Here is a 26150-nt window from a genome sequence, read left to right as displayed (position 1 = left end):
GGCACAGTCACTGGGTTCAGTTGAAGGACATATCCTACAGTGTAGCGACAGACATCATTTGTAAGATGAGTTTTATCGTATGCGCGACTGCTCATCTGCTGATTTGGTATCCTTGTTGCTTAGGGATTGATACGCCACTGCCATTGACACTGTGGCGTGTAATTACTCGCACCATCTGGGGTAATTCCTCTTCCACTTCCGACTATTTCTGCAAATGTTCGCTGATGATTAATTTGTACTGACTGTCGATCACAGAAGTGCTGACCATCCCCGGCGTTCTACGAAGGGAGCTCTCGAGCAATAGCTTAATCGCAATGTCACTCAGAGTCCGAGCGAGAAAATACGCCAATTGGAGCAAGCGTGTCGACACGGATTCCAGGTGGAAACGCTTAAGCGGCTGGTTCGGCCGTGATAGCTTCCTGGCAAGAGTGAGAGATACGCTTCGATCATCCTAAGAACTCAACGACCTATGACACATTCAGTAGTCCGCATAATACACTCATTTGCAAGTAAATACAGAAAATCATGCAACTTTAAGACGTGGAAGAAGCCCTGAAAGCAGTCATCGAACTTTGTAGTCTGAATCAGCAACGAGACACGACACGAAGAGGTCACTTATGCCGAGAGAATTTGATATCATTGCAAGAAGTCAGACGGTGACGGCGCACTCTACGAAGCAGGATCATCGCTCGAGGCTTAGGAAGACTTCATGTATCGCATGGACTGGAGCGCAAATAATTTAAACCAGTAACGCTTCAAGATCAGCAATCTAGACATTGTTCTCTTCCTTGCAGTAGAGCCCGCAATGCATCTTCCAAGCTTTCTTTCGGTCCATTATTGTCGAGTACAACATCAGCTATCTCTTTAACGCGCTCAGCACCCCGCTCCCTCTTTACGGCGTCTTTCTGTTCCAATCGAAGCCTTGGTCGGGCACTTCTCTCCAACCGTAGCTCTTCGTTTGTCTCAATGTAGATGATCTGCAAGAGGGATCCGAGATATGATTTCAAAGGTGCGATTGAATCGTACCGATGGACGCTCTCGATTGTGAGTGTCGATAGGTACCAATGGTAGCGGCCAAAAGCATCCAACCCTTTTAGTAAAGCTGCAGCTCGTCGCTCTCCGGACAGCGAATAGATGTCATGTCCTAACTCATTGCTCGCTCCATCAAGAAAGTATGACATCTTTAGTCGTGCTCCGCTCGTGCCATGTGCCTTATGGATCATGTCAGCGACTGTGCTCTTGCCACACTCCGAGAGTCCTGCTATCGCGTAGATAGTCTTGATCCTCTCGAAGGTCGGCTTCAGTAGATCCGGCAGAATCTTTGAGCTGCTCAAGTAGCCACGTATGACATCCTGAGTTTGACGCTGTGAATGCCGGCCTGGCTCAACGCAGATCAAATCGTATTGGCCTTCCAATTCCTGCATTCTGAGCGCTCGACGGAGCATCGCTTGATAGCGTTCATGATCTCGACCTATGGGGTTGCTCTTCCCGGAATGAGGCGTCTCCACTGCGTCATCGAGGTCTGAGTGATATTTGATAAGAATCATGTGATGTTCCCTTGGTATTGTGAGCCCCAGTTTAGAGATGATGATGTCGAATGTTGTTTTGGCGACTACGAGATCCTCGTGGTTCTCTTTGATCGCAATCATTGCTAGTGCGACAGCTTCAAACATCTTTACTCCGCATTGGAGGACAGCTAGGCGATGGGGGCTGCTTGAATCGGCGGCTCTCGAATGCCTCCTTATTACAGCCTTGAATAGCTCTGTCACGAACTCGTCTGTAGAGCTCTTCCACCACCAATCGGCAGCTGCCAGCTTCACATTGAGGTCCAAGTCATCATCGAGTATGTCGCCCAGGCAAAGGATTCGCCAGTCGGAAGGTAGTAAGTGAATTTGAGCAGTCTTCCCTAGACTGCCGGCGCCGTTGATTGATACAACGACTGCCATCGTTGTACAACCTACTTCGTAATCTAACGAAGGACGTTAAATGTCCTCAGTGTGTGTGCTTTGATGCGAGAGTGAGTCTTTGGCAAGCTCGTTCAAGTTGTCTTGATTAAGTTTTCGTGATTGTTTGCATTGCAGGAGTAAGACGAAGCACAAGCACAGAAATTGCGATGAAATCCGGTCAGCTGCACGTGACAAGTTATTTGCGTTGTGGACCTACTCCGTAGTAGGGGCGGGATTGCCTTAGTGTAGTGGAGCGCTCCAATATACCGAACCCTTTTTTTATATATACCATTTTCTTCTTAGCTTATATCCTTAAGATCTATTTTATTCAAATATTGCTTTCTATCAACATACAATATTGTGCGTAGTGGGGGGTGTTTCAATATCAAATACTATGTGAAGCTACTGAAGGGTGAAGAAAAAAAATCGACTTCGGTGGAAAAAGTCGTGGGGGGTGCGAGTCAGCTAATTTTTCGAACGTGGGTCAATGGTCGGTTCGGGCCGGGTCAAACGGGTCAACTCCATGTGTCTGTACAGGTCTACCCATTGAATTAATGGTGCGTGCTTTTCCGAAAAGTGATATGTATATTTGGGCGTTGGCCTTGGCGTATCGCCAGCTCAACTCTGCGGGATGAAGACCAATTATTTCCTACAAAACTAGACTTGAGCATTAGCTCCGTCAATTCCTATCCAATAGCGAAGCCACAGTGGGTGATAAAGTGGGTACTCAGAAATATGGTGGGGAAGAGTTTGCGCGTGATGGAAATCTAGGGAAGTGCGGCAGTTACCTAGGTATGTATATCCGTATATTCCTTTCGGCCGATGTGCTTACATGTCAGTAGGTGACGGGAATATACATGATGTCTTTCGCCAATCAGACCTAGCTTACTGCCGCCTGGAGGTTCATTCATCTAAATTTCGACGTCTCTATTGGATAGGCAGGGAGGATGTACAGCCGCACGTCCTGTGCGCAGCTTGCCCTGATGCTGCCGCTGTCTGCCTTCGATAGAAAAGCAAATGATTCAGCACGAAGAGTCAGAGCCATCCAAGACGACTGCCCATATCTTGAGCTTCTCAAAGGGCACCTTCCACTCAGCAAACAGACATGGATACATTGGCGAAGTTGATTTCCGACCATTTTCTGCATTATGACGAGTTTCTGGCTGACCAGCTTGATATCCTGGCTATTGTATTTAGTGGTAGTGCAGTCTACTACCACGCCGAACGCTCGACACTTGACCAAGCTCGGGATTTCGATGGCGCAATCTTGGTCAAAGGTCGTGGCGACATAGCGACGTTACTGAACGACAAAAGACCTCTGTTGAAAAGACTGCTAGCCATGCAACGGGAGGAACATCCTTCATGGGATCTCTCAGCAGACAGTTTGCAGTCGGTAGACGGAGTACGCTTCGCTGGTTGGACTTCGAATGATGTCAAGCTTTCTTACAAAATCCTGAGTCTTGAGAGCTTCTCTACGTCGCCAGGCGTTACTCATCTACTGTCTAGAAAAGATCGCAGAGTCTACGAAGGCTATACATCTGAAGGGTGGCCCACGTTGAGGGTGCAGCAAGCGACCAAGATCAAGAACCATACCGTTGTCCTGCACGACAACTGGGTTCTGGATTCTACATTCATCTTTCCCACAGGGTCAAAACAGGACTCTATCATCTTCGGGGTGACTGCCGACCTGCTTCTGACTGGCTACTGGTTTCGAGATCTGGAGAACAATGGGGACTTCATCAGGAGAAAGTTGATATCATATGCTTCCGAAAAGGGTAGCATAGGGATGTGTAGTCCAGTCTTTGCTCGTGACATGCGCTTTGAGCCACTCTATAGAGCTTGGCTTGCCAGTCAGCTTTCGCGGTATGTTAACTTCGGCTCTCTACATACGCGAGCTCGTGTGACTCGAGGTCCTGTACACATCTCGATAGCAAGCTCCATTGCGCGGCCTTCTTGTTTTTGTTCCCACTATGGCCCTTCAACTGTGTTAAGATTGGCCGTATCAATTGGGGAAGAGGAACTGAAAAAGGCGTTACAGCACTTGGAACATGATTACGTTCTCAACCCATTCTCTTCAAACTCTCGCACAGGCGTGGCTGAAGTTATGGCGATGACGTATGACGAATCATATCATCCTCTGAAAGTCTTTTTCAAGACCACGACCATCGAGAAGCAGAGGTTAGAGGAGAAGATCTGGGGGAAGATCACAGCATTCTATCCTTTCATTCAGAAGCCTCTGAATCTTGAAAGTGTAGCCTGCTATCCTTATCTAGACTTCTCCACGCAGTCGCAGCTTCATGCTGAGTATATGCATAAGCCGTCGGAGAACGGCCTGACGTCGATGATCGACATCGAAATGAGGAAATCTGAGGATACTCTCAGAGCGTATCGTGAATCCTTTCAGAGCCAGGGCTGTGGGAAATATATGGCTGAGAAATGGCAGATACATCGCTTCTTCTGGTTGAGACTGGCACAAGAGGAGCGATTTGCGAGATGGTACAAAGACGGCATTGTTGTTGACGGCCACCGATTGCAACTCGAGGAATTTACCAAGCTTACACTTTGTGTCAACGGCAAGCGTTATTCTTCTTTCGGAGATCTCCACGCTCTTGCACAGAGTGTGCTGGCCCCTACAAGCTTCTCGGACTCGCCAATTGTATTCGGCTTAGGAGATGCTCATGGGGGCAATGTGATGATCTCATCAGAAGGCTCACCTCTTCCAGGTGAAAAGCTTCTATATATCGACTACGAAGTCAGTGGATTCCATTCACCTTTCCTGGATCTTGCTAAGCCACTATATAACGACGTCTTTTTCGCAGCTCTATATGCCGACTTGGCACCGGCAAAGTTCTCGGTAAACGTGCGTCTAGAAAACGATTGTCTGTTCATTGACACACGCTGTCAGGAAGATTCCCTCGCTCTGGCGATATTGCGTATCAAGCGGCATTTCCTAATCGAGCCGTTATGCAAGACTTTAGTCGAAAATTCGGTCGATTTGGCAAGGGGGGTTCAGATTTTGGTGAACGCTCTGTTCGCATGTGCACTTCTCACACGCAACTTTGTTGACGGCTGGGATCAACTCTTCGTGAACCTCGCAATTGGGACCTCTCTGTCGTCTTGCCGTACTTTCGAGGATATCTGGCAAACTTGCACGGAGTTGCTGTCACCATCTTGTTGCTGCGAATACTCAAGGAATCCTGCACCTTTTTCTCGCGGTGAATGTATGTCAACGGATCAGATACTGGCTTAGTGTACACGGTGTATGGCTTACCCGATATGGAGAGCCACTTCGAAGCGAACATAGCTTCCTGTCGGAATATGGGATGGATACCGTCCTTTTTCATGCTTGTTACAGATTGATCATGTGACCCGCTCCCGGGCCAGGATTCTTTTCATGTTTTGATTACTCAGTTTGTCTGTCTGTCCACAAGATTGTCATTTCCGGACTTGTTAACTAATACACTTGCATTAACTACCGATTTTCCGTCACTTCCAACTGGATAAGACCGCCGCTTCTGGCACTCAAGACATTTGTGAATTTGTATGCTTATATATACTGTATGTACTGTAAACGCGAAGCATACGAGGTCGACCGAAAGAGTGTCCGGCTTTTTGTTGTAAAAAAATAAGATACATGCAGGCTGGCTTGGAATGTGGCTGGTACAGTATCAACATTGCCGATTTTGGCATAAGTAGCAGCCCGCTGCTGTGCTCTCTCTTTTTTTCTACCCTATTTGGAAGTGGGCGCCATGTCGGTACCTGCCTGGGTGTGCTTTGATTATGGTTTCATCTGTTTCTGGAAACTCCACGAACGGCTTTAACAAATCTTCTAAAGAAATATGGTACAGCGAGCGCACAGGAGATGTATACTGTACTGTTAGGTGGGGCAAATCCTTTAGCAAAGCCGACCTCAGCATTCCCAAGTAAATGACAGTTTGGACATACTTGTCAGCGTGTCGGGATGCTCCTCTACCAGCACCCTGAATTTTGTCTCCATTACCTGCACCTCCAGCGACTTGGCCTCCTTCCACCGGCCGGTTGAGTGATAGTGTATATGACGTGGGGTGGATTGATTGGTCGTATTAAGCCACCAAGTTGCCCAGCATGTTGGCATTGTCTGCTCAGCCCCCGGTGCTATATAATGCGTCAGAAAAGGCTCGCCGACTCAACTTTTCTTCCTGTCCCCCATCGAAATATCTTCGTCTCCATCAAGCCCCACAATCTCGTGACGGAACCACCTTCCCACGTTTCTACCTGTGCGACGAACCCACAAATCGCAATGGCCTCTGCGTCCCAGCAGAAGTGCGCTAGAGTGCTCAGCATTGTGGCCTCCGAGGATATTCGAGAGCTGGACTGGAGTCATATCCACTTGCTTGTATCCACTTCAGCAAAATGCGCAACAAAAAGGCTGACACTCGTGCTTGTCAACAATGTCTTCGTCGCAAGATCAGAGGCCCGATCGAGCTTGTTTCCGTACGTACAACATTACGTTACCACGATCACCTCACTGGCCCAAACGAGCGTCGAGTCAGCGACCGTTGCTATTGATGTACTATTATTCGGATGGTCCGACCTACAGCTTTCCGCGTACACATGGGATCAAGTATACTCTAACTCTCCTAGTATGTGGCAAAGCTGCAACGCAGCCGAAGTGTGTGGATTGAAGCGTCGAGGATATCTTTGCTGACGTCCAATATCGTGACAGGTCATGTCAAGCAGATCATCGGCGACGCTCCTTATTGTCAAATCGAGCCTATAATTCGAGTGCTTCCGTCAACGAATACGGAGCGGATGTGTGCGGACGATATTGCGATTGACACAGTCAGCGGTAGGCACATCATATCACATAACTTATCGTTGCATTGAGAGTACTCACGGCCTATACAGTGAACGGGACATTCGACCATTTGCATATTGGTCATAGAATTCACTTACTCTTGTCGGCTTGGCTTGCCACGAAGACGCTCCTTTGTGCTGTATCGACAGCTTCGCCGAGCGACCCATCGCATAAGAAGCTCCATCAGCTTTCAGAATCATTCGAGAGGCGTCAGAGTGCGGTAAGGCAATTCATAGAGGGCTTCCAGACGTTCGAAAGACGCCCATTCGAGCTGAAGGTGGTGCCGCGACAGAATTATGGCCCCCAAGTCTCCGAGCCAAAATTAGATGCGGTTGTCTTGTCTACAGAGTCAATGCATCATGGTGTTATAGTAAACCGCCTTCGAGTCGAAGCGGACCTACCACCGGTCAGAGTCTTTGTCGTGGATGTCGTTCAAGCAGCCGGTTCAACATTCTCCTACGACAATGCTCATAAATTGATGACACGAATGAGCTCATCCTTGATCCGAGAGTCGCTTGACAAGCGTGCTCTGAAGTTCATCCTTCTGAATGGCTTCGCCGGTGTCGGGAAATTCACGATTGCCTCTAAATTAGCGACTTATCTCGCTTTCGCTGGACTCGAGGCACGAGTCGTGCACAATCATCTTCTAGCTGATCTTGCAGATGCTGTGCGTTCAAAAACAGCACCCACATACCAGACGTTTCGCCGGCAGCTGCGGGACCTGGTATTCGATGCGATCAGCACAGATGAGCATATATTGCCCGGTACAGCTTTTGTCTTTACTGGAAACTTCTCACAGAGCATGGTCGGTCAAACGGCAGCACAGGAGTACGCGACTGCTGCCTCACGTTGTGGCGCCTCATTCATACCCGTCACTATACATTGCAACATCGAAGAGCTCGAGCGGCGCATAGTATCTAGAAGTCGATCCGAGGTATCATCGCGCAAGCTGCTGGATCCTGCGCGCGGTGCAAAGATCGCAACGCAGAAGGTGCTATACATATTTGAGAATACACAGGCATTGAGCCTAGATGTCTCTTTGATGTCTGCAGAACAAGCTGCGAAACGTATTGCCGAGCACGTCGAGAAGGTCCACCAGAAGAGAGAGATATAGTATCCTCATTCACCTTCTCTGTCTTTCTATCGGATATAGAATATACGAGAAACTCCGATCACGGCAGCCTTGGAAAGAGCTCCATTGTGATTGTGGTTAGTTAGTTACATTCCCAAAACAAACAAAACAGTGTTTACATAAGCCCAAACTAGGGCCCCTCAATGTCCCCCTGACCTGATTTCTCCTTCCCCACTGTGTTTTACTTGTGATCTCGCCGGCCTGCGGCCGTCGAGTCGTTGCAGAGCGAAGCAACTGATGATCACATGATGACCCACTAGAACGCTATTATTTCAGCCCCCTCAGAGAAAACTTGGCCACGTGACACGTACGTGAGACCTTTTGATTTATACTTGCTTGCTTCGCTTCGCAATAAACATGATTTTTACTTTTCTATATGAGACATCTAAATTTATTTTACTAGCCAATTAATTAAACTAGACATTAAAGCCCTAAAGCCCTTCTTCATTTAACTAGCTAGAGGGTCAAAAAAATAAGGTATTAGGTACATGTACCTTTTATATGAGCGGGCTATACAAAAGATACCTAATTCTGACAATTTCTGTTTAGCAGGACTGGAAAGGTATGGAGGCGGTAAGACGGCTATAGCCCGCGGTGATAACAGGCGGTGTAGAATTTGTTGTGAAATGTTTTGATGTCTAGTCAGTAGCAGAGCTTCCAAGGTGGTCGAACTTTTCTTGATCCCTCAAAGCAAAAGTTGTCGCTGTACTCGTACACAAGCAGTCAATTATCGAATATCACAGCTCAGTCCTAGCCTTTTCTTCTCTGACCACGAATAAACCTCTTCTCTTCCCAAACAATCTTGGGTTTTTTCCTCCCGACAACTCACCACTTGGTTTGTTCCTCACCCTTGCTCGCTATGGGACCATGTCACAACCCAGGATCGCTTCTCTGGTTGTTTGTTCTTCCTGCTTGGCTTTCCTCCTAGCTTGCTTCGGGCTCGAGCAATTCTGTCCTCGGCGGATGCGAATAGTAAACGTGTGGATTTGGTCTATGTTTGATTTATACGCTACCCTTGACACCATCCTGGCCCTCGGCATCCTTCTGCTCGTAGCCGGGATCTTCGCTCTAGGATATGCGTTCGCATCACCCGAGCATATCTCCCTCGACTATGGGTGCTCGGATTGGCGGATCAGTAGCCAAAGAGCCGCAGATCTGTACAGTTCTGGTACCAAGCTTTGGACGAGAGTGGATCTAAAGAACATAGAACAACAATTGGGCCAATCCTATACAATGGTCCGATTTTCAGTCCGTCGAATTGATGGAAACAAAATCCAAATTTCTAATCCCTTGTTCCAAGTATAGAATCCTATCTGGTACGTGGGTATGGTGTTCTGACCCAATTTCAGCCTGTAAGCTAAGTTTTCCTTAGGAAACCCTATATCAAGTACCAAGAATATTGGCAACTTGTGAAAATACAACCCAACGGCCCAACTGAAACCTACCTATGCTCTTATATTGTGGATTGGAGCAATCAGACTGCACGAAACTTTCGAGAGCTTATATCACAGCCTATGCAAGTCTTTGACGAGAAAGACTTATTATGGCAGAATAGCACGACCTGCAAGCATTTGGCAGCCTTAATCCAAGATTTACTCGGTACAAATACTGTGAAGAAAGTTCTTTACTTCGGGCTCGGTGATTTTTGCCGCTCTGCTCCTGAATGGCTAAAAAGGCAGCATAACTCTTAGAATGAGACCTCGGATATTGAAAATGTAACGGGCTGTATGATCCAGCATTCGATGGCTCTCACTATCGCTCAACTTTACCGTGGCAATGAAATAGTGCCATTACTTGCTCAGGACCCAGATTATACAGAGGTCGCAGAAGAGATTCTAACCAAGAAGGAATTCAAAATTATTGGACCTCACGGTACAGGAGGATTCGCGGAAATCGACGATGAATCGATTGTGATAGCACCCTTTGCTGCCGCCCCAGTTAAGCAGATCATCGCCGATCTTGCTCGGCCTGTGCTCATTATTTCCACCGGCTTTGATGTCTTCAATAGCAATGAGTAAGTTCGCTTTTGTCGATCATCGAATCTGTCTAACCAGGGTACTTCATAGAAAACCATTGGCAGATGCTGAATCTCCGAGAACCAGGAAAATGTGGCTTGATTATGATGCCTGTAGCCTTCCAAGCCATTCTGATGATGTTGAAATATGCTGTGCATTGAAAGGATTATATTTGTATCGTAGACGTCAGCAGCCTCTGGATTCGCAAGGAATGTCGCCTCGCCAGTCGAGACAAAGCAGCTGGTAACACCAATAGCTATCATCGCCATACATGGACAACTTTTTCCATTCCGGAAACTTAGCACCTGTTCATATTGTGAATGCTGTTATAGGCCACAATATAGATGTTGCGCAAAGTTCAGCAGCGGAGTAAAGGGTCCCCTGTGAATATTAAATACAAGGTGCGATTTCAGCTCTGCCCAACCTGGTACCAGGGTGATTTAGGTACATTCTTGTGAACGTGGCAGATTAACCCAAAAGGGTAATCGGAAGGGCCCAACAAAGTAAGGCAAACAAGAGGAATAACAGCCCTAAGATCGCCTCAAAATTTCCAGCCACCTCAGGTTAAGATAACTTTTATTTGATTACGCGTATCTCGGGTGTTTTGATACTGATTTTTCCATCACCTGAGCTCACGTGAGTCAATCCTAGTTTTGTTGCTGCATCGAATTACCTCGCGTTTATTTATAACCACCACAACAGGATGGATGGAGAATCTATCAACGCACAGCCTACCGGCGAACATCTCATCATGCGTCCATCCACCAGGGCTGACTTAGACTCGATAACCTGCGTTGTCGAAGCCGGCTTTCCTGATGATCTCGGCTGCCCTTACAAATTCCCCTACCGTGCCAAATACCCGGGTGATTTCTGAAAATGGACAAGAGTGCAGTATGAAGAGTACATTGACCAGCCTGAGAAATACATCTCACTCGTTGTTACTGCCCCAGTCTCACTTGGGAAAGAGGTTGTTCAAAAACCCATTTCGATTGGCATATGGGACGTGGCAGGTGAGACAAAGTCTGCCGGTGGCGGTATGTTTCCCCTGTTCTATCTTGATGCAGCAAGCCTTTTATTACATAGAAGACCTGACGGTGATTCACAGGCCTAGGTATCAATGAGCGCCGAGACGCTAATCCTGAACATATGAGGGCCTATTCTAGGACGATGACCTACGCTTTCGATACCTATTTCGCGAAGTATGGAAATAGGCAACTTCATCTTGGGTGGCTTATCACACACCCCGATTTCCGTCGGCGTGGGGCCGCAACCATGTTGTGTGATTGGGGTCGCAAAGAGGCCATGAAGAGGGGCTGGATGTGGACCGTGATAGCCAGTCCAATAGGAAAATTACTCTACGAGCACCTTGGATGCGACCTTGTTGGAGCTGAGACCATACGAGTACTTGGAGAGGATGAGAGCGTGGATATCTACATGATGGAGGAAAGATTCAAACATACTGCCTGGCATGAATCTGTCATTGCCCCAGTCTCTACGCTAATGAGTCTTGGCCTCGGGGCGCTATACTACATTTTCGGGAGAAAATAGGCGAGGTCAAGCCCGGGCTCTCAACTATTGCAGATCACATGAATAATGACGAATAATATGCACCCACCGAACTATATATGGAGCATAAGCTAGGGCACACCCAGATGAGGAGGGTCTTACTAGTGCTGGACCAGGGTACCCACACTTATTTTACGACCAGTAACCCCCCTCAGTACATAAACCTGAGGGGGGCCACCGTACCATTTTGGGTAATTTATTATAGGGGATTGATATATCAATCCCCCCTTGGTCAATCCAACACCCCCTTTGGACTTGTCAAAAGCTGAATTTTGCACATAGTTTTCTATGAATCGTCAAGTCCGATGTCCTTTCAACTGGAGTTCGACGCATACGTATCATGATAATGGTACCATAGTAGGCAGCACGTTCGGTCATTCCAGCTCCCATGACAAGCCACAGTCTCTTAATCCCTGACCAGAACATGTTGAATAACCGAGTCAGATGGATTGTTGCTGCTTGTAGTTTGAATCCGTGGGCGATGCCTCCAGCCTCTGGGAACAAACCCGATCCCGTTAACAATTTCACTTCTTAAGGAGTCGGGACTGGATTGCGCCAAACTTACCCTCTCGGTGGGCCCCTGCTAGGCATCTCGGCTTAAATTGGCAGCACAAGGGGAAGCAGAAAGTGGGAGATCAGTTGAAAGAAGGAGGTGTTTCGCGCCCGGAGTAGACAAAGAAAGCACAAAACATGCCATCGTAAGGCACTTTACAAGTCGTTCAATAGCCAAAGAGTGCTATCGAGTACGAGCACCAGAATGAAGATTTGTATTCAGCATTTGAGATGCCGACTTATGTTCAAGTCGAGAAGTTCCGGGTCCCGCAAATTATTATGGACTAGGAGATTGATAATCTCGTTACACCTCAGCCTAGGCGCTGAAAGAATATTCTTATTATAGGAGACATAAGAACTGGTAAGAGCAGCTTAGCTTAGTATATCGCTTCGCGATATAGAGTGTTTTCCGAGTTTAAACGGAATAGGATCTTAACGGCTACCGAGAGGGCCACATTTGTGCCGTCTTCCATGACATTCAGAAAGGATTTCGATACTGGAAAGGAGTTTTTGGTTGTCAACCAGTTATTACTGTGTGTGGGCGTATACCGTATGTGTTTTGGGCGCCTGGCACGATTAGTGGGGGATTCCAGAGCAGGATGACTAAGCGGCCATGTGATCCATGGATAACTACCCCTAAGGCAAAGATAGCAACGAAGACACCTACAGGTTGGCTTCAACCTTCCATTCTAGTAGTTACTCCATGGTGTTCTCCTCTCCAACATCCTACTACTCCCAATGAATGACTTTGCTTTCACCCCGTTTCGCAGGCAGGACTTGTTGGTACCCCTGCTGCCTCCGTTGCAGTGGCCCCCTCTTCGATAATGTAGTAGGCTACCTAGGCTCGAAACGCGAGGCAAAGTCGATCACATTATTGAGAGCTTTCCACATTCCAAGCCGGGCTGGCGCAATTGGCAGCGCATCAGACTTCTAATCTGGGGGTTGGGGGTTCGAGCCCCCCGTCTGGCTTTTTTTTTTTTTTTTTTTTTTGGTTAAACCTATTTATTGATTGGCCTTTACTTAGCCGTAGTACTTTTTTCGTGATCAAATTATTGTGCTTACATGGAATAATTAAAGGTTGTTGTCGTGTTACGCCACGCGGATCACGATTCACTTGTGCTTCGGCAAGAACGTGAAATACGACGGATGTCACTTGCTGACTTACAACTATGCTGCCAGTACTAACTATATTGACCCAGCCTAACAATATGATCCATAACATTGTTTGTTCTACAAGCTATGAGAGCATGTAGAAATAATTGAATTTACATCGTAGTAGCAAAGCAGAGTATTCCCGAGGGGTGGAGATATATATTTCTCTGTTAGAAGTGTTGCATACATTACTTTCTACACCATGAATCTATCCATGAACCTACTTACATTACGCAAGTCAACCTGCTAGCCTAGCCTGACAAGCTAGTATCGGTATCGTGAGATTGCCAATTGCTACGGAAACATCACGCACAACTATAGTGTTTATCTCTAAGTCGTCAACTCTCCCTGTGGGTAATGTATGTTGCCTTGCAATGGTACGATAAAGATCATGTATAGTAAAGAGGATCATTTTCCCATCCAATAGGTGCCATGGTCTAGTGGTATGACGACACATTGTGGTACAACAATGATCTGTGTTAGCCCCGGTTCGATTCCGGGTGGCGCCATTCTTTTTTTATTTTGAAAATTTTTATCAACTCGCATACTGTGATAATGAGGAGGGTGTGCGGAGTATATTGAACACGAAACAATACAAAAAAAGCAAACTGACAAGCCAATTCCATCGAGATCATTTCTGATCTTGTTCCTCAACCACAACATATGCTGGGGTGCTGTAGGGGCGAATAATGAGAAGAAACTAGAATACGGAGTACCTCCATGGGAGATTAGCACAACACATTTCTTTATTCTTCTTTGAACCTAATCCAGATGCTTTGGGGTAGAATAAACTGCGGCCCAATGACATGACCAGGAGAACTAATATGTCTTTCAATCTTGTAATTAGGTGGTTCTGTTTAACATCAACCTCAGTGCTTGCATGCAATGAAACATATGGTCATGTTGAAAAGACGAAACAGAAACATCACCTTGGAAATCCTTGGAAATTATTGGAACTAGCCCATCGGGAATGAACCACGGAAGATCAAATCTATAACACTAAGGGTCTTCTGGGTCGAGTTTTCAATCCAACCTGTCCTTCCAAGGTCACTTGCAACACAGATAGAATCCATCTTGATTCCAAGGCAGTATGGAAGCTAAGCATGGGTACAAGCTTGTCGTGGGTGTGGACTACGGTACCACCTTCACAGGTAAGAAAGTCCACTTTCCTTCAATAACTCATTCATTCCTTTCACTAACGAATTTTCCTCTTGGGAAATAGAAATTGCATATGTCCTTACAACTCATGTAGGTGGTCAAGCAGATATTGATAGTATCGATTTGATCAAGCAGTGGCCTCCAGGTATTAATGGTAAGGCCAACACCCCATCCCTAATTTCATACATGCAGGATGGAGGAGCCCCTCTCTGGGGCTTTGAGGTCACACAAGACGTGCGATCATATGCCTGGACAAAGCTGCTATTGGACGCAAACTTTCAAAGTAGCAGCAAGTTCGACGATACATTCCTGAAGATCGCCACTGCTTCAAAGATTCTGGAGCTGCCTGACCAGAAGGAAGCTGTAGACACCGTGAAAGACTATCTTTCTCAGATCTACACACACATCCAGACCTATATCTCCGCCGAACTGGGTCTAAGTGGAGTGCCGATCGATTTCTGGTTCACGACGCCGGCCAGCTGGTCCGAAGAGACGCAGAACCTAATGCATCAAGCAATCCAAGGAGCCGGCTTTGGAAAAAGCCCTCAACATCGAGTGTGGACCATACCAGAACCAGAGGCTGCAGCTCTTGCTGTTTTCAGTGACAGAAGGGTCAATTTCGAGGTAAGTAAAAATTATCAACCCGGTGTCCTCGGTTCGTTTAGCTAAATATTTTATTCACTTAACCTTAGCCTCGTGATGGAATCCTGATCTGTGACTGTAGAGGTGGTACAGTGGTGAGATACCCGATTATACCGTTGAAACTTCATAATCTTACACTGTGACTAGGATATCACAACATACTATGTCACAGATGTCGATCCGACAATCTCTCTTGAGCAGATCACCACCGTTATGGGTAAGTTATACAAAGATATAATTGACATGGACTGAACACTAATACGCAACAGGGGCTAAATGTGGTGGAACTGCTATTGACAGTCGATTCTATGAACTACTGTCTAATAGGGTTGAAGGGGGATTCGATTCCCTATCCCTGAGCGAGATCCGACCAGGGAGCCGCGCCATGGAAAAGTTTGAAAGGATCAAGACTCGTTTCAATGGTGAAATGAGTCGGTCTTGGCACTTTGATTTCAACTTGAATTTCCCGTCTCCCAGCCAAAGACGAAGACGTGTTGTCCTTGAACCCGAAGATAAACCCCGAACGCACGTGTAATTTGTTGGGTGCCCAGTAAGGCAGGCACCGCACATAGCTAGAGTAGATAGCCTCGTACCTTCTACCTTCATTCAGCCGAATCTACACTCGTTGTTACCCACCTCCACTTAGAATTTTCAGCTTATAGATAGCGTGGTATGTAATTCGGTACTTGTACAGATTCGAAATAATTTAATATCCAAACAACGGCGCTCTCAACCCTCAATTTAATATATAGTTGGGCCGCCAAGCATCACTAACTGCCTAGCATCCATCTGGCATATTATAAATCGATAAATTCAAGGCTTATACAGTATAGAAGAGAGGAACCAGGGGAACTTTATGTAATACAAATACGAGCGTAATACCAAGGACTAAGATGAATTAGGGAAATATTAGGCAGATCTCTGCCCACTAGAAAAGAGGGTGGGTAGACTGTTGTACCTCCCCGTACGGAGACTTTTGCGGTCCGACTGTAACCATGTGACTAGTATCATTTACAGTACAGTATCATAGAGCCGTGTCGAAAGCGGTCTGAAATATTCAACGACAATATATTACATTCTCATTCAATAATCCGACCCCTGCACCTTCGCACCCGTACAATCTGGCGCCCCCTTGCCACGTTGCCACGTTTGAAAGGCCCGATCATGACTCTCGAGAAGGATTTCCTTACATCCGTGCAAGGCCCGGGCATAGATGACATTGCAAGGCTTGTGGAACTATTAGAAGACGCCGGAATCTCTTCGGCGCTCTGGGGAGTAAACGCTGCTAGCTGTTATGGGGGGGGACTTTGTCCATTGGTATGTTATCCAGAGCTCTAAGAATGTTAGCAAAGGTCTATCTAACAGACAGCCAGGATATCGAGATTGTCATTAATGAAGTCGATCAAGCAAGAACATTCGAGTTATTATGCTCTTATGGGTGTCGGCCATCGCAGCCCCTATCGGATAAACCTGCGACTTGTCTAAATGACTTTGATGAATGGCGTGGACTGGCTTTGCATTACCAGTATCACGATCGACGGCGCTTACGTATCTGCACACCTATCTATGAGCTCCCCAAAACCGGAGATGCATTCAGTGACTTTTTTCTTCCGTTTATCATCGTGTACTCCGCAGAACTAGTGGGGTTGCCAGCAGTTCCGCCACTATCGGCGATCAAGGCCTATACAGACAGCAAGGGCGAGATCACAAGCCAACCAAGGGACCAAAAACACCAGGAGGAAGCAGGACACCAAGACGGAAAACACCATTGTGATTATGTTTTAATCAGCTCTCTTCCTCATTATGTATTGGGCTCCCACGAATCTCAATCAAACCTTCTGGTACCCGACTTTAGCCGCCTTATACAGTCCAATTTGCATGTTCTCTTACAACTCGCCAATCAATCGCCTATTTGGGGTCAATACATGGCCCAGCTCTCAGAATTGGTTCACTCACCTGGTTGTGAGATGGGACCCCACTCTTTTCACGATATTGTAAAGCCGACACAAGTGAAATTTGCACAGTGGGTTCAATTGGATTTGAAAGGGGAAAGTGATCAAGAAGCCTTGTGCAAAAATCTAAACGAGCATAAGGGGCAAACAGCGAACATCGGGAGCTAAAAAAATACATCCAAGCATAAGAACTGATGCCCAACATCATTGGAGTAAACCCACGATAGATTATTGAGGATGTCAGAGAAAGTTACTGATATAGGTTTCTTAGTGTGGAAAAATGTCTAATAGATGCCATAAATAATCCAAGAAGATGACTTGGAAATGTCCGCTACGCCGGAAGTATGTTGCCTGGAGGATAAATGCGAATATAGAGGAATGGCAAGGACATATCCTAACTACTCTGAGATGAGTTCTGATCCCCCAACCCTAACCTATCTTCAATAACCTTCACTATCTCAGTCCATTCCAACATCGCGCCACTCCCCACATCCCCACAAGCTAACACCTTCGACGACTGCGGGTGTAGAACCTCGAACCAGCCTGTTTCCTCTCCCCTGTCCTCGTCTTTATTAACCCCCCACTCCTCCTCTAGCACCCCGATATGCTGGGCCGTCACTGGGTGCCGCCACATAGCCGTATTCATGGCCGGCGCAACTACTATTCGCTTTCGTTTCCCGTCAACCTGGCCATCGGTATCCCACGCCCGACATACCGATGTCAACAGGTTATCGCTTAGTCCGTTGGCGAGCTTAGCTAGGGTGTTTGCGGAAAGAGGAGCAATGACAAGGATATCTGCCCAGCGTCGGAGAGAGATGTGCAAGATATCAACGCCTCGGCGCCAGGGCTCTGGTCCCCACTCAGCGTCATCGTCGTACACGGCTTCCACGCCAGGGAGAAAAATGAGGGACGAGGCGGTGGGCTGCTCGGCGGACTGGCCGGCGAGGAATTGCTTGGCTTTGGTGGTGAGGATTACTCTTATTGAGAGCTTGTGGATATGCGGGGAAAGGGCGCTGATGATATTGGCTATTTTGATAGTCGCGACTGAGCCGGTTGCGGCAAGCAGGAGATGAATGCGATTGTCACAGATCGGTGTTTTTGATGACGTGGGATTTTTGTATGAGGCATCTTCGATGCCACTGATGAAGTGAGTCGATTGAGACATGATGAGTCTGGATATAAACTTATATGCGTCAGGTTAGTTTGATTGTAACATGTGCAGTTTCTAGCTGGTCGTCATGGATGATTGTCCACGGGGTGATAAGAGCTTATCGATAAGAATTCTACGATATCATCGGGGACGGAGTTTAGCTTTCATTTTCTTGGTATAGGATACGATGACCGTTAGGTATCAATAATATTCACATGAGCGCTGATTATCATTTTTCTGTTTATACACTTCGTCGAACCCATCATGCATTTCGAATAATATATAGATCACGCCCGAGAAGGGAAGCATCACTCGTAGTGTGCTCCTTGTACTCCACAACAACAGCAAATCGAGCAAACCAAGCAAACCAAGCAACTCAAGTGCTCTTCTTAGCATTCTCACGCTCAGCCTTGCGGAGAGCGCGCTTGCGAATGCTCTCGTGCATAGACTTGTTCTGCCCGAGAACAAGCTTGCCCATAGTCCCAGAAACACAAGTCAGGAACCAGGCCATAATACCATGGCTCCAGTATGGCGACGAGCTGTAAGCGTAGGTAGGCGAACCACCACTACGACCAATCTTTGACAGAACGGAGCGAACGAAAGCGCGAGGGGTAGGAATAGAAGCCGAAGCACGACGGATCTTGGACATGGCAGAGGTAATCAGGTAGGCCTGGACAAGTTCCACATCAATGCCGTAGGGGGCCAACTCGCCGCCAAGAGCAGTAGACCAGTGCTGAAGGAAAGCCTTGCTGCCGGAGTAAGTGGCGAGGAACGGAGTAGGTAGGAGGCCACCGAAAGAGCCCATGGTCAGAATCAGACCGCGGCGGCGCTGTATCATGCCCGGAACGACAAGCTGAGTGACGCGCAGCGTGCCGGTGCAGTTGATGGTCACGATATCGGCCATCTCTGCGGCGGGGGTCTGGGCGAACGGAACGGGGATCGAATGGCTCAAGCCGACGTTGTTGACTAGAACGGAAACATCCAGATCGGAGACAAGTTCGCTCAGCGCCTGGTAGTCGGAATCGGCGTTGCGTGAGAAATCCATTGCGAGTGTCTTGGTCTGCACCTGCGGGAACTGCTTGCTGATATCCTCTGAAAGGGTTGCCAGCTTCGAGGCTGTTCGGGATACGAGCACAATGTTGAATTTCGACTTGGCCAATTGCAGCGCGAATTCCTTGCCTAGGCCGTCTGAGGCGCCTGTTACCACGGCCCAGCTACCGGGGGGACCGAACGAGCGAAGCTATTTGATCATTCTAGTCAGCTTCATCCCGTTAATTTCAGGATCTGAATATAAAATTTCATACCGGTTTACCCGGAAGCACGAACAGGCTGAGAAGCACCCGCACGAACGTCCAGACCTTGCAGGCAATGACCAGCCCGCCAGTCGCTAGGAGAAACAGCGCTCCATAAGTAGGTAAGCCCGGGGCAATATGAGCTGGCCATTGAGACAGGCATTCAATATGCTTCGAGATATCCATAACGAGCGAAGAAACGTGAATAGCAAGAAGTTGACAGAAGAAAAAGGAAAAGTTGAGCAAACTAATGCGAGGCTTGTTGGGAAGATCCACGCCAAGACTCCCGGAACATCCTCGGCGTCTCCTCGAGTCACAAGAAAAACAATCAACTCCCTTCAAACCAAACAAAAAGACAAAATCACGCTCAGAAATGGACCAATACTTAGCCTATCTGCCTCAGTCCGAGGGCCTCCTGCCCAAATGGCTCTTTTTCGTAAGTTCTACCCGTGTCCACCCCAGTCCCCATTACCACTGCCACTCCGAACCCCTAGCTACCGATGCCTCTATTCCCTCAATCTAACCACCACTCTCTATACAGGTCTCGGTCGTTTCCGCTCTTAACAGCCTGCAAGCCTACATTGCCCCGAATTACACCTCTCTACTCTACAGCAATGGCACGGTTCCCGCAACTCCGCTCTCCGGCCGCATCTTCGGAACCTGGACCTTCCTCTCTGCAGTCATTCGCATGACCGCTGCTTACAACATCACGAACCCTGTCGCGTACAACCTTGGCATGTGGACGTACGGCATTGCGCTGTCTCACTTTGTTGGCGAGCTCGTCCTCGGCAATGCCTCGCTCAAGGGCCGGTTCTTGAATCCTTTGATTGTTGCGTCGGGTTCGCTGGCTTGGATGTTCACCCAGCGCGGAGCGTACCTGGGTTAAGTGCCTGATTTGGAAGAGGGGATGATCCGGCTTCAGGGATGGTTCAATGCAATGCAACACACGGAACCGATAGCTATAGCGGAACGAGCATTGCATGTTGGACCACAACTATAACATAACTTACATTCGGCACAAAAGCCTTGGCGGAGAAAATAATATAATTGCATATAGATATAGGATGAAATAGGTTCAACTCTGGTATAACCCGCCCAGAATTCATCATTTTTTTTTTCTTTTTAATTCAGAGACATTCACGAATCGATCTTCTTCCTGTACAACTCACCACCGCAAGCCCGCAGCTTATCAGCAGCTTGCTCAGGAGTAATATCACGTTGAGGCTCCGCCATAAGCTCATAGCCAACCAAGAACTTACGCACGGTAGCGCTTCGCAACAGGGGCGGATAGAAATGCAAGTGCAGGTAGGATGCCTCAATCTCCTCCTCGGTACCATCAAGCGGAGCCTGGTGAATACCCATACTGTAAGGGAAGTGCGTCTCGAAGAGATTATCATAGCGACGGGTAGTCTCAGCGATCGCCTCAGCAAGCAGCATCTTATCGGCCTCGGACAAATCCACTAGTGCGCGTTTGTGCGTGCGGCTAATAATCATCGTCTCAAACGGCCACGTCGCCCACCATGGACAGACAACTATGAATGCCTCGTTCTCAAACACAACGCGCTCCTGCTTGCGGCTCTCTAGCGCCGCATAGTCCTCCAGCAGGTGGCTACCGCCGTGTTGCTGGCGGTACTTAATCATCTGATTCATTTCGGCGGCGGGCTCTTCCGGCATTGAGCTGGTTGTCCAGACTTGGCCGTGTGGGTGCGGGTTCGAGCACCCCATCGCCTCGCCCTTGTTTTCGAAGATTTGCATGTACCGGTACTGCTCCTTTGGCTTCGTGGCGCTTGTTAAGGTGGATGTGGGCGGTAGCGTTGTTACGGGTGCGTTTTTCGCTAGCGGCGAGGTCGGGGACAGGTGTGCTGCGTATATCTCTGTCCAGGCGTTGATCACGGGCATGATCTCGCGAGGCGCCAGGTCGGCAAGGGTCAGGTTGTGCGCGGATGAGAATGTGAGTACGTAGCACTTGCCGGTTACGGGCTCGGCTTTGAGAAATCGCGATTCGAGTTCTGTGGTTTGTGAGCTTGATACGTGTGGTACGGATGCGCTGGGCGGTTGGGCGTACCATCCTGGTTTGAGGGATTATAGGCCGCTTGTTCTTCCTTTACTGCGCTGTAGTCGTTCACGAATACGAAAGTGCTCTCATAATTGGGGTTGGTATCGCCCTGGGCGCGCTCATTCCCGGGACAGAGGTAGCATTTGGGGTCGTAGCCAGGTAGGGTAGTCTTGGAGGGGCTCTCCTGTGCTCCTCTGGATTGTTGTATGGTTAGCTGATTTGTTGGGCAATGTCGCTTTTTGACAACAATACTTACTGCCAGGGACGCTTGGTTCGGTGTGGGGAGACCAGGATGGAGGAGCCACGGAGGGGGTTATATCTCCGATGGGAGATGTCGTTGAGTACGTTGTCCATGGTTGTAGGTTGAAATAACAAAAATACTGGAGGGGAGAGAAGAAGAAACCGAAAGAAAAAAGAAATGCCCGAAAACAGTTGAAAGGGTCGGGGTTGGACTTCTAATGGGGAGGCGGGGTGTCCGGAGTAGGAATGAATGTATCAGGCCAAGTTTTGTGTATAGGAGGCCACACGTGGATCTCGCCTAATGTGCTAATGGTATCGCGAAGTTTTAGAAACAATATATATTAGCATACAACGCCTTGGCATCATTTTCTCTCGGTGACCCGTACAGAAATCGGGATCCCCCCAGTTTTCGGGGAACCAGGCACGTTCGGGGGGACTGTTTGACCCAAATTGAGCCGAAAGAGGCAATTTGGTACCGCAACTAACCGTGAAGATCACAATCCCCGGGTCGTGTCCCACATAGGATGCTTATGTGGGCTAGCAGTGGGTTAGCAGTGGACGGTAGTGGACTGTAGTGGACTGGCACACCAAAAAGCCGGAAAAGGAAATTCATGCCCGCCTCCCGCGATATGACGTCACCTATCCCTTATCCCTTATCGTCTCTATGTCGATGTACAGCAAGACCAACAGCAATAGTGCAACTCACATACACTTGTTGTCTCTGGTCTGTTGTATTACACCTTGGAGTATACACCTAGCATAAATTGGTCTATCTTCCCAGGTTGAATCTCAATTGACACAATAATCAACCACTATGAACCCCGCTAAACCCGTGATGACCTTGGACTCGCTGCCCAACGAAGTATGTACACAGAGCATACTCTGAGCTACGGTCCTAAAGAGATATCTAGGTATTCATCCAAATCCTATCCGACTTCTCAACACGGGCACTTCTCCCACTCATATCAGTCAACCACCGATTCTATGCGCTGGTTTCAAGAATCCTGCACTACCGCCTGCTCCTTAGCATACCACTCAAGGAATACAAACTGCTGCTGGAATGCTTCCATCCTAGCTCAAAACTCACCGAGCCCCACGTCTTCTGTCAATACCTTGGTACGGATGGACTGAGCGAGGGCCATGATGCCACCCATCAGCCAGGCAGAGTGACGGGGTTATACTCGCGCTTTCGCCCACAGGTAAGCAGCGACGAAGAAGAAGAAGAACGAAGCATAAATGGCTCGAAGTCCGGTTTTTCCACAGGTAGGTGCTTCTGCTGTTGGATATGGTGGGGTTCACATGGGCTGATATGGAGGTCGAAAAGACAAGGCAGAGGATGCAGTGATACGTGAGATTACTTTAGGTGGATATGAGAATTTCTCACAGTTATGTGTGGTGGTCAATCTAGTGCAAGTCAAGCCAGGAACGTCGTTGCTGTTGAGTGCATCGACTATTGAGGATGGTTTTATTCGGTTATGGAGAGAGTGGTTGCGTGGCCAAAGTAGGAGAACGAAGAAAACTACCGAGACCGACGGGGAAGGTGGCTTTGAAAAAGAGCGAATGTCTTCTGACGATATACTGTGGGTGGATATGAGCAAGACCGTTGGGTTGAAAATGCGCGTGCGGCCAAAGGCGTGGGATCCATCTTTTCCAGTGCTCATACATGAAGATGATCGGGATGATGACTCTTGGGATGGATATGAGGTTATTTTGCAAGGTCAGTCCATGGTCCAATTGAGAGGATCCTGTATTGACTTGATAGAACTTCACATTCGCTCCACGCGCTTGCTTTTGGCTGTCGAGCAGTCAAAGGAAGAGCTGAAAATCCACCAAACCAACGCAATGGTGATTGGGGCGGCCCCAATATCAGTATCTTGAGTAAAGAATAAAATTCATATGGCAATTATATATCTTGGATTTAATCCAATATAGAACTTGACGATTCATGACAATTTGGGAAATAAGATGATCACCTCATCATCGCCGGGCAGCCTCGGTCCATCTCCACCTCGGCCCCGACCTCCACGCTATAATCAACTCCTCTTCGTTGGTAGCCTGATTGATGATACTGAGATTGAATAGAAACTTATCGACTATAATTACTCATGTCTGGCAAGATTGATGCCTACATTGACTGCGGTACGCCTTCAGCTCCACCCCCTGAGATCTCATTCGCTAATTGTTTATTGCCGCTTGGACAGTATCGCCATACTCATACTATGCGACGCTTTATCTACGAAGAAACCGCAAGGTTCTAGAGTCACATGGGGTTGAGGTTGAGTATGCACATCCCTAGTTGTTACATTGGATGTATGTGTGTTGATGGAACAGATTCCACCCGGTCTTTCTAGGCGGGATCAATGTTGGCTCAGGTACGGAGTATAGATCGAAATATCATTCGTGATTAATATTCAGACCAGGATTACTGACACTTTGAATAGGGAATAAACCCCCCTGGTCACTCCCCGCCAAAGCAGCGTACTCGAAATTCGACTCGGAGCGAGCATGTAAATACTTTGGAGTTCCGCAGATCCAAACACCAGAGTTCTTCCCAATCCTGTCAATCCTGGTATATAATCCTCTCTATATCTTCGAAATGTTCTCAGTCACTAACCAGCCAGCCCCAACGATGCATGATCTACATAAAAAACCACTTCCCACGCGAGAAGTACGAAACAACCTTCCTGTCGCTGTGGGAGTGGATGTACTACAAGGGTATCGACATCAGCAAGCCAGAAAACCTAACCGAGCTACTCCAGAGCAATGGGTACTCTGACTCGGAAGTCAGGGAGATCCTGGCTGCGGCATCAAGCCCGGAGATCAAGCAGGCTTTGACGGCTAATACGCAGATTGCTCTTGATAAGGGGGCTTATGGCGCCCCGTGGTTTTGGGTGCGAAATTCCGAGGGAAAAGAGGAGCCGTTTTTTGGTAGTGATCGGTAGGTTTTGTATGATCTTTATGCGATGTATAGGATGCTGATTGATATAGGTTTGCCTTCATGTGGATGTATCTCGGGTTGCCGTTTCAGGATATTGCGATTACTGAGAAGGCGAGGCTTTAGGTTGGATATGATGTTTTGCGAATATCGGGTCGTATCGATTTTTCTCTAATTCTATATGCTTTTCTCAATCTGTTTTTCTAGGGCAGCTCTTGGCCACATTACACATTTTTGTATGTCACAACTGAACCCTTGAAAAGCCAATGCAGTATTCGAACACGGAGGAATATGTACAGGCAAGCCATGTCGAATTACCATGCAATCAACCCTTTAGCCTACTGAATACTTCGTATATATTGTCGCCCGACAATCGGCTAAGAACTGAGCCATGAGCCACTTTACCCCACACCCCACATCCCACCCGTATAAGGCCCCGATACTTCCCCGAACACCCCGAACACTCTTACACTTACAGTCTTTCTATACACATCCATCTATAACTACTACGCAATAATGGCAGGACCTCGAGTCGCATGGATAGGTCTCGGCAACATCGGCCGAGTAAGCCAACCCGCACCGCAACCAAAAAGCAACCCCATCTAACCCGCAATCGCAGGGCATGAGCCAAAACATCGCCGAAAAAGGACCCCAAACCGGCCCCCTCCTCCTCTACAACCGCACAACCGCACGAGCAACCGCCCACGCCTCGAAACTCCCAAACGCCAAAGCCGTCACAACCCTCCCGGAAGCAGTAAACCAATCCGACCTGATCTTCACCTGCGTCGGCGACGACGCCGCCCTGGACTCAATCGTCACGGCAATCCTATCGGACCCTACAATCCCGCAAGACCTGTCCGACAAGACCTTCATCGACTGCTCGACCGTGCACCCGGATACATCGCGACGAACCGAGGCCGCCTTCAACGAGCGGGGAGCGGGGTTCGTCGCGTGTCCGGTCTTCGGGGCACCGAATATGGCAGATGCGGGACAGCTTATCGTCGTTCCGGCTGGGAAGCGTGCGGCAATTGAGAAAGTGCGGCCGTTTTTCGACGGTGTCGTGTCTAAGAAGACGATTGATCTTTCGTCTGGGAAAGGAGGTGATGTAGATGTTGGACGGGCGTCGACGCTGAAATTACTCGGTAACACGTTCATTCTCAATACTGTTGGTGTTCTTGCTGAGGCCCTTGTTGCCGCTGAGGCGTCCGGGCTGGGGGTTGAGCCGCTGCAAGAATGGCTTGGGCTTTTTGCGCCGGGCCCGTTTGCTAATTATGCGCAGAGGATGGTGGGCGGGGATTATTGTACCCGGGACGAGCCGCTTTTTGCAGTTGATCTTGCTAGGAAGGATCTGAGACATGCTTATGGGATTGCGAAGGAGGGAGGACTACGGATGAAAAACGTCGAGGTTATGGATGGGCTTCTAGAGGTCGTTAAGGAGGTTAAGGGGGCTAAGGGAGATGTTGCTGCTGTTTACGGGGCGGCTAGAAAGGAAGCTGGGATGGAATTTGGGAATCAATGAGGTTAA

The 26150-nt window shown here is 48.1% G+C and overlaps 12 protein-coding genes across 12 annotated transcripts; 8 read left to right on the top strand and 4 right to left on the bottom strand.

Annotated features, from left to right (window-relative positions):
- Window positions 1-761: 761 nt before the first annotated feature.
- N7518_002753 (uncharacterized protein) lies at window positions 762-1946 on the bottom strand (the record flags this gene model as incomplete). The annotated part of the gene is made up of 1 exon (XM_057183681.1): window positions 762-1946. The coding sequence occupies one exon, from the start codon at window positions 1944-1946 to the stop codon at window positions 762-764; it is 1185 nt and encodes a 394-aa protein (XP_057045131.1).
- Window positions 1947-3051: 1105 nt separating this feature from the next.
- N7518_002752 (uncharacterized protein) lies at window positions 3052-5196 on the top strand (the record flags this gene model as incomplete). Its single annotated transcript, XM_057183680.1, has 1 exon — window positions 3052-5196. One exon carries the CDS (start codon window positions 3052-3054, stop codon window positions 5194-5196), a length of 2145 nt encoding a protein of 714 aa, XP_057045130.1.
- Window positions 5197-6225: 1029 nt separating this feature from the next.
- N7518_002751 (uncharacterized protein) lies at window positions 6226-7897 on the top strand (the record flags this gene model as incomplete). The annotated part of the gene is made up of 3 exons (XM_057183679.1): window positions 6226-6568; window positions 6652-6774; window positions 6933-7897. The coding sequence occupies 3 exons, from the start codon at window positions 6226-6228 to the stop codon at window positions 7895-7897; spliced, it is 1431 nt and encodes a 476-aa protein (XP_057045129.1).
- Window positions 7898-9657: 1760 nt separating this feature from the next.
- On the top strand, window positions 9658-10177 carry N7518_002750 (uncharacterized protein; the record flags this gene model as incomplete). The annotated part of the gene is made up of 2 exons (XM_057183678.1): window positions 9658-9929; window positions 9982-10177. 2 exons carry the CDS (start codon window positions 9658-9660, stop codon window positions 10175-10177), a joined length of 468 nt encoding a protein of 155 aa, XP_057045128.1.
- Window positions 10178-10633: 456 nt separating this feature from the next.
- N7518_002749 (GNAT family N-acetyltransferase) lies at window positions 10634-11478 on the top strand (the record flags this gene model as incomplete). Its single annotated transcript, XM_057183677.1, has 3 exons — window positions 10634-10793; window positions 10830-10964; window positions 11036-11478. 3 exons carry the CDS (start codon window positions 10634-10636, stop codon window positions 11476-11478), a joined length of 738 nt encoding a protein of 245 aa, XP_057045127.1.
- A 2812-nt stretch (window positions 11479-14290) lies between these two features.
- N7518_002748 (Hsp70 family protein) lies at window positions 14291-15535 on the top strand (the record flags this gene model as incomplete). Its single annotated transcript, XM_057183676.1, has 4 exons — window positions 14291-14351; window positions 14423-14982; window positions 15148-15217; window positions 15270-15535. 4 exons carry the CDS (start codon window positions 14291-14293, stop codon window positions 15533-15535), a joined length of 957 nt encoding a protein of 318 aa, XP_057045126.1.
- A 1811-nt stretch (window positions 15536-17346) lies between these two features.
- On the bottom strand, window positions 17347-18117 carry N7518_002747 (uncharacterized protein; the record flags this gene model as incomplete). Its single annotated transcript, XM_057183675.1, has 1 exon — window positions 17347-18117. One exon carries the CDS (start codon window positions 18115-18117, stop codon window positions 17347-17349), a length of 771 nt encoding a protein of 256 aa, XP_057045125.1.
- Window positions 18118-18478: 361 nt separating this feature from the next.
- On the bottom strand, window positions 18479-19580 carry N7518_002746 (ketoreductase; the record flags this gene model as incomplete). The annotated part of the gene is made up of 2 exons (XM_057183674.1): window positions 18479-19342; window positions 19407-19580. The coding sequence occupies 2 exons, from the start codon at window positions 19578-19580 to the stop codon at window positions 18479-18481; spliced, it is 1038 nt and encodes a 345-aa protein (XP_057045124.1).
- Window positions 19581-19767: 187 nt separating this feature from the next.
- Window positions 19768-20280, top strand: N7518_002745 (Erg28 family protein; the record flags this gene model as incomplete). Its single annotated transcript, XM_057183673.1, has 2 exons — window positions 19768-19830; window positions 19936-20280. 2 exons carry the CDS (start codon window positions 19768-19770, stop codon window positions 20278-20280), a joined length of 408 nt encoding a protein of 135 aa, XP_057045123.1.
- Window positions 20281-20531: 251 nt separating this feature from the next.
- N7518_002744 (UDP-glucose:hexose-1-phosphate uridylyltransferase) lies at window positions 20532-21804 on the bottom strand (the record flags this gene model as incomplete). Its single annotated transcript, XM_057183672.1, has 3 exons — window positions 20532-21403; window positions 21460-21644; window positions 21707-21804. 3 exons carry the CDS (start codon window positions 21802-21804, stop codon window positions 20532-20534), a joined length of 1155 nt encoding a protein of 384 aa, XP_057045122.1.
- A 1991-nt stretch (window positions 21805-23795) lies between these two features.
- N7518_002743 (putative DSBA family oxidoreductase) lies at window positions 23796-24751 on the top strand (the record flags this gene model as incomplete). The annotated part of the gene is made up of 6 exons (XM_057183671.1): window positions 23796-23829; window positions 23892-23970; window positions 24022-24062; window positions 24132-24259; window positions 24312-24628; window positions 24679-24751. The coding sequence occupies 6 exons, from the start codon at window positions 23796-23798 to the stop codon at window positions 24749-24751; spliced, it is 672 nt and encodes a 223-aa protein (XP_057045121.1).
- A 390-nt stretch (window positions 24752-25141) lies between these two features.
- N7518_002742 (NAD(P)-dependent oxidoreductase) lies at window positions 25142-26144 on the top strand (the record flags this gene model as incomplete). Its single annotated transcript, XM_057183670.1, has 2 exons — window positions 25142-25189; window positions 25245-26144. 2 exons carry the CDS (start codon window positions 25142-25144, stop codon window positions 26142-26144), a joined length of 948 nt encoding a protein of 315 aa, XP_057045120.1.
- Window positions 26145-26150: the final 6 nt, after the last annotated feature.

The sequence above is a fragment of the Penicillium psychrosexuale genome, assembly GCF_028828465.1.
Source record: "Penicillium psychrosexuale strain IBT 29551 chromosome Unknown utg000002l, whole genome shotgun sequence".
NCBI classification, from domain to species: Eukaryota; Fungi; Ascomycota; class Eurotiomycetes; order Eurotiales; family Aspergillaceae; genus Penicillium; species Penicillium psychrosexuale.
The sequence above is the reverse complement of the archived record's forward strand: the minus strand, read 5'-3'. Positions and strand labels throughout refer to the sequence as shown.